Consider the following 12,583-nt stretch of genomic DNA (forward strand, 5'->3'; position numbering starts at 1 on the left):
AAAACATCAGACAAGTCCAAATGATCGCTATCGAAATCTAGGTGCTAGTGACTAAGCTCCTCATGTATGTCATCTACATTGCATACACGTTGTCTGTAAAACATGACTCTGTTGAAGAGAATCCAAAAGATAATAGATGATGTACAGAACTACTACATGGGGCATTCGTGATATACGGTCCTTCCTGAATGGTTGCAGCACCCAGCAGACGTTTGGGCTGGATGAAGGAAAAGCGCCATCTCGGTAGAGGCGAGAGGTAATGACATTCCGATGACAACTGCTTTCATAATCTTTATTTATTACAGACGATGCAATGACAAAATAAAACAAATACAAAGTGTTGTGCACTTGAGTGTAATGTTAATCATAACTGTAAAATGAACCTGCTGTTACCGAGTACTGGTTGGCTCAAATGGCTCTGAGCACTATGGGACTTAACTGCCGAGGTCATCAGTCCCCTAGAACTCAGAACTACTTAAACCTATCTAACCTAAGGACGTCACACACCTCCATGCCCGAGGTAGGATTCGAACCTGGGACCGCAGCGGTCGCGCGGTTCCAGACTGTAGCGCCTAGAACCGCTCGGCCACCTCTGCCGGCCCCGAGTACTGGCTGTTATAATCAAAGCGCATCTACTCCCATAGGTCCAGTGTGGACTGTAATTGTAATATATGAGCGAATTTTGGTAGATATGCTACGGTGATAATGCAGGTCGGATTCACACAGGAGAAAATTTAATTCCAACTGCGGCCAGCAAGTGCCAATCTTGCGCTGCAAGTGCAAGGAACACGTATAGAAATATTTCCATATGTAATGGTTTAGGAATGGGAGGTAGGCAAAACGTCAAACAAGTGAGAAATTTACAATGTTGATTTTATTAGTAATCACCACAAGCCTGATAATAGTTTGTAGTGCATCATGTAGCATCCTTAGATCTCAGTCTACGACATTGCAGAAGGTGTGGGAGCTGTCAGCGTTGCACGTGGTCCACGGCACCCAGGTGTAATTCCAGCGCGCAGGGTCCGCTATGTCTGGGTGGCTGTTGGACTCCTCCTGGGGCGTCAACTGCTGCCAGAATTCCTCGAGCCTCTCGAGCAGCATGCTGAGGACTTCCTCTGGAACCTCCACGTCTCCGGCCTCGCAGGGGTCCTGGGTGATGTTGTAGACGCAGACGTCAGAGGTGTTCAGAAGCTCACAGAGTGGCGTTTGCGGACGGTCCGGGCAGGACGCGGTGGCCTGGGTGCGCAGCCGCAGCATGTCCTCGGGAGAGGTGGACCCTCCCAGCACACTGGACACAGCCTGACCGGCCGGGCTGGCCAACACCTGCTCAGGGCCGTAGGCCGGCGTGGAGCGGTTTATCTCCGCGCCACTTGCGCCCAGGTAGCCAGCACCAGCGGCGTTGTTCTGGACTCCTGTTTTATGAACATAAAACACCCATCTGTTAAAGGAGTTGTGGAAGGCTCTACTGAAGTGCGGTGGATCGACAGTGCTGGTATCCAAAGGAATGCGTATCAATAAAATTAAGTATTATTAATTGAATTTCTTACTGAGGCTCCACGTGTTAGTTGTTAGACAATGTAGGCACTGGCTGCGTGAGCGTCAGAAATACTTGAACACAAAGCAAGAAATTTTCACCACTTTTTTGACAGGTATAGGTTACAATGACACGCAAGCTACGCCAGCATGCGATAACTATGTGTGGTGTGCGTACTGTAAGACCTTCGGTACACACACCATCAGATTATTTGACTTGTCGCTCTAACGAAGTAGGCGAGTGTCAGCAATATGTCTCGTGGTCTTATCGTGGCGTGTTTATCTTGTGCCGTTAGGTCAGACTATAGAAATGCCACTTGGACGTTTAGAGCAGCAGATTGACGGTGACCAACTCTAAACAGAACTTGATTAATTTTCACACACATTTATTAAAATAATAGAAAACATTGACATTACGTAACTTGATTCTGGATGCTGTTTACAACTGACAATCTGAAGTTCCTTTGGTCTTGGTACGTTAGTCTTATGTTCACATATCTATGATACTTGACAAAGTGTCTATACATTTCTCTTCATGGCTATGTACAGGAATATGATAATCTTATTAGGTGTAGACTGAAACTCGACTATAGATTGGTACAGGCTAATGCAGACTGGTACAGACTGGTGCAGACAAATGCAGACTAATGCAGAGTCGTACAGACTAATGCAGATTGACTAATCGAAGCTCTGTACACTCTTATAATACCTCGAGCGTTCAGGTATCACTGCGCGAGTGTGATCCGTGAGGAGAAAAGGTTCTACGTTAGCAACAATCTCATTGGCTGCGTTACATATTAATACGCGGATCGTCGGAAGAATAATTTGGTCCATCTCTAAGGCAGCGCCATCTCGTAGTGCGGAGACGGACGAGCGCTGCGCCTGCGCTGTTGTGTTTAGCGGGGCGCGCTCTAGTGGAAAGTGGTGTACGCGCTGACTACACAGAACTATGTACACAACACTATGTCAGTCGCCCCTGTCCGAACAGTTAGAAATATACCAAGACTCACTATTGTGCGTGGAGAAAGGGCACACTTCCTCAGCCAATTATACAGAATTTTCTGCCGACAACTTACAGCGTGCAGGCTGTCAGCAATACAGCTATGGATCCATTCTGCGGCAGGGCTTCACCTGTAGTGACGCAATCAGGTTCTCAACGTTTCCGTGAGGTAGGCAGGTACGAACGTGCACGTCCGTCCCCATTAGCTCTTACATATTTGACTAAATGGGGAACTTGTTTCGCGTTTGTCCCACAATAGTTGTCTGCCAAACACGAAGCAACAGTGACGAAAACTGTCGCAGATTGAACTGAGTGGAATTTCGGTCAATCAACTTTTGTGCCAGACGTAACCGATGGTTGCTACATGTGCGATCCGCCATTGGGTGCGTAAAGGCGCGGATGGCACTCTTCAGTTGTCCACATCCCTTAACGATAAGCATCCAGAGACGCGTGTCATCAAACTTTGGATCAGCTATAAAACAAACCTTCCATTACCGAATTTGGTTTCTTTATAAACTTTCACTTGGTATATTGTTTCCAAGCAAACCGTTAGATGATGATTATGATGAAGTTTGGTTTGTGGGGCGCTCAACTGCGCGGTTATCAGCCCCCATACAAATTCCCAACCTTTGCTGAGTCCAATCTCGCCACTTCCATGAATACCGTTAGAAATGAATAAAGCTAATATCATTTATCTTCAATTTTGTTTTTAATAAGGTGCCATTGTCGTGACCTTTCAGAATCGTATTGTAATACACCCAATGAGAGGTCAGGCAATGTCAGTAGGTATTTGGTTGGATGACCAGCTGGAAATTTTATAAAAAGTGAGACGGCTACCAGTTCATTCGTTGTACATGACGAGAATGTTTCTTTCTTTCGAACTTTGGTAACAGCTAACTATCTGCAGTGTACGGCATCTACTGATACGATAAGGCCTATCCAAGAGTAGTCGTCCTATGTCCCAAACTGACTCACATATACACACCAAACGATGTCGAGGATAAACAGTATTAGTTACGTTTCTCTTGACTTTGGCCACGAGAGTAGGTTTTTCTTACACAAATGCTATCGCTAACAGCAGCGAATACGAGACACTTTTTCAGCTAAATGAGGTTCTTAACCGTAGAAGTTCTACTACGGATGTACGCTATTAAAGATAAAAAATGCAATACAGTTTTCGAAAAACAAAATGTACCGAAATTTAGATGCAGTACGTCAGTAGGAATGAGTACAGGACCGGTCTTATATCAAGGTTACTGGTAAGCACATCCGATGTCGAGTCACACAGTTGGGATCCAGCGCAACTGATCAAGGAGAATCACCGTCGCTGTTGTGTCACGAGAAATAGAAGTAGTAGGAGCCCCCTCCATCCACTCTGGACCAGTGAGGAAAGTGCACCCTTTTCACACTTCCTTCTACCACTGGAACACTTGCGTTCAGAGGTTACCTTGCAGCTGCACAGAATTGGGAGATTTTTATTTCTCGTTAAATGAAGTCACTTGATTTAAACCACGTCACACTAGCAGATGTCACAATCAGATACGCTAGTGCTCTCATTTTTACGTATTTTCCATATTTTTCGTCGTTTCCTCAATTTTACATATTTTACACGAATTTCTTTTTTTATGACTGGAGGCATTCTGGGCTGAAGGGAGCAGGTTTCACTATTTCTTTATAACATAATTCGTTTCTCCTGGTCTGTCTGTTAATAACAGTCCTACGTGGCAACGGCAGAGACCTCACTACATACATATGTAAAAGTACGCTGTTCCGATTATTTTTCCATATTTTCCGTAATTTGCCCAATTTTACATATTTTTCACAATTTTACCTATTTTGCTCAATCTCGCAAGACTGTTTCCGGCGTCGCGCCGACGTCAACATGCTCTCCCAAACAATTGCAATGCAGCATTCAAAAATGGCTCCAAGCACTACGTGACTTAACATCTGAGGTCATCAGTCTCCCCTAGACTTAGAACTACTTTAACCTAACTAAGGACATCTCACACATCCATGCCTGAGGCAGGATTCAAACCTGCGACTGTAGCAGCAGCGCGGTTCCGGACTGAAGCGCGTACTACCACTCGGCCACAGCGGCCGGCAATGCAGAATTAGATATCATTGTCACTGAGGCACATCTCGCCATCTGGGGGCACCCTGAAGGATAGGGAGATGCCGAGACTGTTTGTTAATAACAACCATTTGAGGACTCTCTGATTAATATTACGAGGCACCAGCAGACCCAGCTGCTAGGCTGTTATGTACTTTCCGTCAGTTTAACGTATTTGCCACATTTTTTTCACTGTACACTATGATGCTAGTTATGTGTGGACTCTGCGCCGCAACTTAACACCACACCGCATCGCGTAGTGTCGATATCATGACGTAGTCGCGGTTGTCCCGATTTATGTCTCAATGCTAGTGTGTGATGTCATACTGTTAGAAACGAATATATTGGTAGAGATAGTGACGCTATAGGTAATTCTACACAAATTAAGAAAAGTTTTGTATCACCTCGGTCCCGAGAGTTCCGGAACCTGTACAAAAAATTGGAATAGAAAGAAACATAAACATCGTTTCCGTCCTTCTTACTGCTCCTGAAATCCGCACTTTGCCTGTTGTACCACCATACAACGAGACCAGAGGTGGTGGTCCAGATTGCTGTACACACCGGTACCGGTATACGCAGCAGCACGTCCTCTTGCATTGATGTACGCCTGTATTCGTCGTGGCTTACTATCCACATGTTCATCAAGGCACTGTTGATCCATGTTGTCCCACTCCTTAACGGTGATTCGGCGTAGATCTCCCAGAGTGGTTGGTGGTTAACGTCGTCCATAAACAGCCCTTTTCAAACTATCCCAGGCATGTTCGGCAGCGTTCATGTCTGGAGAACATGTAGGCCACTCTAGTCAAGCGATGGTGTTATCCTGAAGGAAGTCCGTCACAAGATGTGCACTATGGGGACGCCAATTGTCGTCCATGAAGACGAATTTCACGGCAATATGCTACCGGTATGGTTGCACTATCGATCACAGGATGGCATTTACGTATTGTACAGCCGTTACGGCCTGTTCCATGACCATCAGCAGCGTTCGTCAGCCCACATAATCCCCCGAAAACATCAGGAAACCTCCACCTTGCTGCACTCGCTCGATTGTGTGGCGTTCAGCCTTACCGGGTTGCCTCCAACCACTTCTCCATCGATTGTCTGGTGAAGGCATATGAGACACTCATCGGTGAAGAGAACGTGACGCCAGTCCTGAGCGATCCATCCGGCATGTTGTTGGGCTCATCTGTACTGCGCTGCATGGTGTCGTGGTTGCAAAGATGGACCTCACCATGGACGCTGGGAGTGATATTGCGCATCATTCAGCCTACTGCGCACAGTTTGAGTTTTAACACGACTGGCTGCACGAAAAGCATTATTCAACATGGTGGCGTTGCTGTCAGGGTTCCTCCGAGCCACATTCCATAGGTAGCGGTCAACCACTGCAGTGGTAGCCGTTGGGCGGCCTGAGCGAGGCATGTCACTGACAGTTCGTGTCTCTCTGTATCTCCTCCATGTCCGAACAACATCGCTTTGATTCACTCCGAGACGCCTGGACTCCTACCTTGTTAATAGCCCTCCCTGGCACAAAGTAACAATGCGGACGCTATCGAATCGCGGTATTGACCGTCTAGGCATGGTTGAACTACACACAACACGAGCTGTGTACCTCCTTCCTGGTGGAGTGACTGGAACTGATCGGCTGTCGGACACCCCTCTGTCTAATAGGCGCTGTTCATGCATGGTTTTTTACATCTTTGGGCGGGCTTAGTGACACCTCTGAACAGCCAAAGGGACTATATCTGTGATACAATATCCACAGTCAACGTCTGTCTTCAGGAGTGCCGGGAACGAGGGTGATGCAAAACTATTTTTGATGTATGTATATAAAAACGAGAATACTTACGTCTATGTCCGATTTCGATGTCTGCTGGTGTCATGTAATATTGACCTTAAGAAGTAGAACTCAAGTGACGTGACTTAATGTAATATTGTTATAAACAAATGAGCACATTTCCTAATGTTGTCCAGCTGCAGAGAAACCCCTGTGTGTATATACATGAATTTTGATGTTACTTATACAGAATAAGTGATATGGCGTTACAGATGTACTTAGAAGAAAAGGAAGAAAAGTCTTTACACAGACGTAATCGACCGAAAGGAGGAGTTGTGACCAGTAGATACAGGAGGGCCTCTGATAGCACAATCGCATTACTAGTGGAACGATAGGACATTCTACAGAGATAGGACGTATTTGCTATCCTTTGATTAGTTCTACGTGTATATGAGGGAACTATAAAGTTATTTTATTGCGAATGGTGTGGAAGTCTCTAACCCAATACGTACTATTTGCAAGATATGTGTATTTGGAACCGTGAAAAATAGTTGGTTTTGGCGTAAAGTGGTATCATTTCAGAATCGAAACACATTGATTTCATACTGCCGAAAATATAGGCAAACCATGCGACGTTTGCTGATGATGGATACGAAAAGGATCTCTGTTGGCGACAAGAATATCATATTTTTTATCTATATGACTTAGCTTAGCTCCTAATACTATTGCTTGGTGTTTGTCTAATTTCATAACCCTATTGATGGTACATGTAAATTTCAATGTTTTTTAACGAATTGTTTTTTTTCGATGGAGTGTTTTCGTGGGGAATGAAATCGTGATGCCAGTGCTGATTCCGCTTTCATCCATATCGACGACAGATGTATCTACCATTCTGCGAAATCCTCCCGTCGTAGGCAACCGGTTGTAAATTATTTGAGATATTATTGCGTGCAAAACAGATTTACTTTTCGGAACACTGCTGGATATTTGTCGTAAGTAAATTAGTATGCTTTAGCAACATATTTTTCCCCCCTCTCCCAATGCGAAAAGGGCCTATAATGTTTTATAAAACTGTCTTGTGATACATCGTCATAAGCAAAGCAGTATGGAAAATTCCAGTGAAAGCAAACCTAAGAATGCAAAGAAGAACCACATATCTGGTGTAGAGGGTTGGTTGGTTGCCGTATAAAATAAATTATGCCTTCCTGATACGTATGGGAGAGGCCTACAGGTCGAGCAGATCTATTAAAATGACCGAGATCATTCCGCAGTTTGTCTACTGCGGGTAATTAACACTAGCTCAGATGGAATCGATCGTGTTGACTTTCCTGTTTATGGATCCTGATTTTGAATATATCTTATATTTTTTAGCTGGATGTGCACGTGTTATGGAAGACTATAGTTTTAAAGGATTATTCGGTAATGTTAGAATGTAATACGGTGACACTCTACTTAAAATCACACAGTCAGGGGCTATAATGGTCTATAAAACTGTCTTGTGATACATCCGATAGTAATGGGACGCTGCCCACATTGCAGTAGCAATGATTTTATTTTGTATTTTTTGTTTTTTCCTGAGCCCTTTCACAATAGCTAACATGACCGAAGTAGCTGCCTTTTGATTCTGAGCGTTTTATCCCAGTACTATCGAACTTATCAAATGTCACTGTACATATAGACTTGGCAACCGTTAATCTAAGAAGTAATAGGCTCCTGATTTATGCTTCGTTATCAACGTCATCGTGTTGCCGGAGTTCTAACGATACACTATGTGATCAAAAGTGTCCGGACACCTGGCTGAAAATGACTTACAAGTTCGTGGCGCCCTCCATCGGCAATGCTGGAAATCAGAATGGTGTTGGTCACCGTTAGGGTTGCTTGATGACAGCTTCCACTCTCGCAGGCGTACGTTCAATCACTCGCTGGAAGGTTTCTTGGGGAATGGCAGCCCATTCTTCACGGTGTGCTGCATTGAGGAGAGATACCGATGTCGGTCGGTGAGACCTGACACGAAGTCGGTGTTCCAAAATATCCCCAAGGTGTTTTATAGGATTCAGTTCGGGACTCTGTGCAGGCCAGTCGATTACCGGGATGTTATTGTCGTGTAACTACTCCGCCACAGACCGTGCATAATGAACAGGTGCTCGATTGTGTTGAAAGATACAATCGCCATCCTCGAATTGCTTTTCAAGCAAGAAGGTGCTTTAAACATCAATGTAGGCCTGTGCTGTGATAGTGTCACGCAAAACGACAAGCAGTGCAAGCCCCTCCAAGACAAACACGACCATACCGTAACACCACTGCCTCTGAATTTTACTGTTGGAACTACAAATGCTGGCAGATGACGTTCACCGGGCACTTGCCATACCCACACCCTGCCATCGTATCGCCTCGTTGTCTACCGTGATTCGTCACTCCACACAACGTTTTTCCACTGTTAAATAGTCCAATGTTTACGCTCCTTACACCAAGCAAGGCGTCGTTTGGCATTTGACAGCGTGATGCGTGTATTATGAGCAGCCTCTCGATCATGAAATCCAAGATTTCTCACCTCCCGCCTTATTGTCATACTACTCACAGTGGATCCTGATGCCGTTATGGAATTCCTGGATAGATGCCTGCCTATTACACATTACGAACCTCTTCAACTGCCGGCGGTCTCTGTCAGTCAGCAGACGAGGTCGGCCTGCACGCTATTGTGCTGTATGTGCCCCTTCACGTTTGCAATTCACTATCACATGGGAAACAGTGGACCTAAGGATGTTTAGGAGTGTGGAAATCCCGATTACAGAAGTATGACACCCAATCACCTGGCCATATTTGAAGTCCGTGAGCACCGCGGAACGCCCCATTCCGCTCTCTCACGGTGTCTAATGACTACTGACGTGGCTGGTATGGCGTATCTGGCAGTAGGTGGCAGCGCAAAGCACCTAATATGAAAAACGTATAATTTTTGGGGTGTCCGGATACTTTTGATCACATAGTGCATGTGAGAGGTGGATTCGTGGTAGAATGTTAACATCCCAACATCAGCTGATACTGTCCTAATGAGCGCAAGTATGGATTGATTCTTGTTAATATCACAGCAACTCACAGTAGTGTAATCCCAATTAGTTTTAGTTCAGATTTTGTTCCTCTGGCTGTTAAGGGTCTCTGCTAAGCGGTACACTCTGTCGTCTTTATCAGTCCGCAGCTTCCGGTGATACCGGCGGCAGCTGTGCGATCCTCAGCTACTGTTTCACCTATCGCACTGTGACAGTGATGGTGCTAATGACAAGACAAAACCAGTTGGAAAAGAATTATGCACCTTTATTCGGTGACTCTCGTCATCTGTCAGTTTCGGTATGATTTTTGCCGCGGTTACTTGGAGCAAGTGAGACGGCCCTTCCTCTGGGACGTGCGGGAGAGGGGTGTTTCACGGCTCTCTGCAGGCTCACAGTGGCCTTTACAGGAGTCTCGATCCTAGCTCGACAGCGCACACAGCTTATTTTCATAAACATGGTGCTAACTGCACAGTTATCAGGTACCTGCTACCATTTTTTCCGACAGTCATTGTGTGTGTGTGTGTGTGTGTGTGTGTGTGTGTGTGTGTGTGTGTTGTTTGCAATTTTTTAATAATGTTGGTAATTGCTCCTTCGAGGATACACCTACCGGCATACCTTGCTTGATCTCCAACGTAACTCTTCACAGTATCGTGGCGACTGAGAGTCTATCTACGAATCTGTAACAGTTTCTCTACCTCGTTTTTGTGTGGTAAAATCGTATATGTTTGTTTCCATACCTGTTCACGTGTCTTATAGTGCCGTAATGTTGCTAGAGTTACACGTCTGGCAAATTTCTCCTACAGTAGTCCTAGAATTGTACTTGGTAGCTTAGCTTTTCTTCCAGATACAAACATATATACACAATTACGAAGATTGCAAGAGGTGATACTTGCGAGAATTATCGCACAGGAAGATTAACAACTCATGCATCGAAGCTACCGACAAGAATAATATACAGAAGAACAGAATAAAATGAGGATGTGCTAGATGACGATCAATTTGTCTTTAGAAAAGGTAGAGGCACCAGAGATGTAGTTGTGTCGTTGTGGTTAATAATGGAAGCAAGACTACACAAAAATCAAGACCCGTTCTTATTATTTGTGGACCTGGAAAAATCATTCGTCTATGTCAAATGATGACAAATGTTTTAAATTCTGAGGAACATATGGGTAAGTCATAGGGAGAGGAGGTATAATATACAACATCCACTAGAGCCAAGAGGGAATAATAAGAAAGGAAGACTAACATCGAAATGCTCGTATTACAAAGGTAGTAATACATGAATGTAGTCTTTCAGCCGTACTGTTCAATTCATGCATCGAAGAAGCAGTATTGGAAATCAAGGAATGGAATTAAAATTCTGGGTGAAAGGACATCAATGATAAATCTGTTGATGACAATGCTATCCTTAGCGGAAGTGCAGAAGAATTACAGGATCAGCTGAACGGAATTAACAGCCTTATGAGTGTAGAATATGGATATAGAGTAAGTCTAAGAAAAACGAAAGTAATTGGAAGTAGCAGAAATGAGAACTGCGGGAAATTCTCCATCAGGATTGCTGATCACGAAGTAGATGAAGTTTCGGAATTTTGCTACCTACGCGGCAAAATAACCCACGACGGATGGAACGTGGAGGACATAAAAAGCAGACGTCTTTAAAAGGCAGAGCAGCAAAGCACTGGCAAAACAGGCATTCCTCATCAAGACAAGTCTAGCAGTATCTATCAAATGTACGTATCATATATATAAGCCTTAACATTTGGAAGAAATTTCTGAGAATCTAAGTTTGGGCACATCATTCCGTGGTAGTGAAACATGGAGTGTGTGAAAACCGGAATAGAACAAAAGCCGATGTATCCGAAATGTGGCGCTGCAGACGAATGTTGAGAATTAGGTGGTCTGGTAAGTTAACAAATGAGGAGGTACTGCGCAGAAGCAGGGAGGAAAGGAATATATGGAAAACACCGACAAGGAGGAGGGACAAGATGATGGGACATTTGTTAAGGCATCAGGGAATGACTTCCAGGGTACTACAAGGAACTGTAGAGGGTAAAAACTGTAGAGAAGACAGAGATTGGAATAGATCCAACACGTAACTAAGAATGTAGGTTGCAAGTGCTACTGTGAGATGAAGAGCTTGGCACAGGAAAGGAATTCGTGACGGACCGTAATAAACTAGACAAAAGACTGATGACAAAGTAATAAAAATAAAAAATAAACATGTTGCGGAGGTGGGTGGCAGATACGTCTGTTGCACCAGTTCCTCTCACGTCTGAGGGATTCTCACTAATAATGCAACGAAAGTTTTCGTAGCAAATACAGTAATGTGTCAGGTGTCCTGCGTGTGTCTTTGAAATTCTGTGGATCAGTCCAAATTACGTACCATACAATGTTTAGAGTAATGTCGCTCATACTTCCAGGTTTATTTTATTATGACATTAGATCATAGGCATAACGGTTGGAGGGTAAAGGAAGGGAATATGTTTCTGGTTGCTGCAATTGAAAGGACAGTGGGGAGGGTTGTGTTTGGCGCTTAAACTGTTTATGCATAAAGGGGTCAACAATTTGCAACAGTTTTTGCTGTTGCGGTACACCCTTTCCGGGACGACTGAGCGTTGTTTGTAACAGCTGCTATGTGCGAAGTGATTACACATGCATTTTCGAGATTTCTCTACCACGCCTTTGGAGATAGGCTGGCGTAGTGTTAGACACGGGGATCTTTCTCATTCGGTACCTGATGGCCACGATAGTACAAGAAGTTCCGTACCGTGTCGGTATTATCCAGTGAATCCAGGTAAGGAGAACCTCTTAATTTGTATGAGTATCAGTCTTTGATATTTCCTCCAACGCCTTGGGATGCGTCTGCCGTTATCACAGTTGGTGGCTGATATCTTGTTCGTCAATGTTATGCACCAACCGCAAATTTCCCTGTAATTGCTGGGCGCTGTGTCCGCAGTCATCAGCGTTCGCAACTACACATGCACACGTCGGAATTTGATGGGGATGGTGTACCCTCTAGCGACGACATGATTTTCTCTCCATATAGTTATGCTACATATACAATATAGTTGGTTGGAGGTATGAGAATAGTAACTACTATAGGTGTGTTACATATACAGTAT

General features: G+C 44.4%; 1 protein-coding gene across 1 annotated transcript in view; it reads right to left on the reverse strand.

Moving 5' to 3' along the window:
* Positions 1-893: 893 nt before the first annotated feature.
* The window catches only part of LOC126252120 (arylsulfatase I-like), a 240,442-nt gene continuing 228,752 nt past the window's right edge, over positions 894-12,583 (reverse strand). The window contains exon 15 of the mRNA XM_049952985.1: positions 894-1,412. Within this exon, the coding sequence (XP_049808942.1) occupies positions 937-1,412 (476 nt within the window). The 3' untranslated portion in view covers positions 894-936. The remainder of the gene's footprint in view (positions 1,413-12,583) is intronic.

Source organism: Schistocerca nitens, chromosome 4 (genome assembly GCF_023898315.1).
Source record: "Schistocerca nitens isolate TAMUIC-IGC-003100 chromosome 4, iqSchNite1.1, whole genome shotgun sequence".
NCBI lineage: Eukaryota > Metazoa > Arthropoda > Insecta > Orthoptera > Acrididae > Schistocerca > Schistocerca nitens.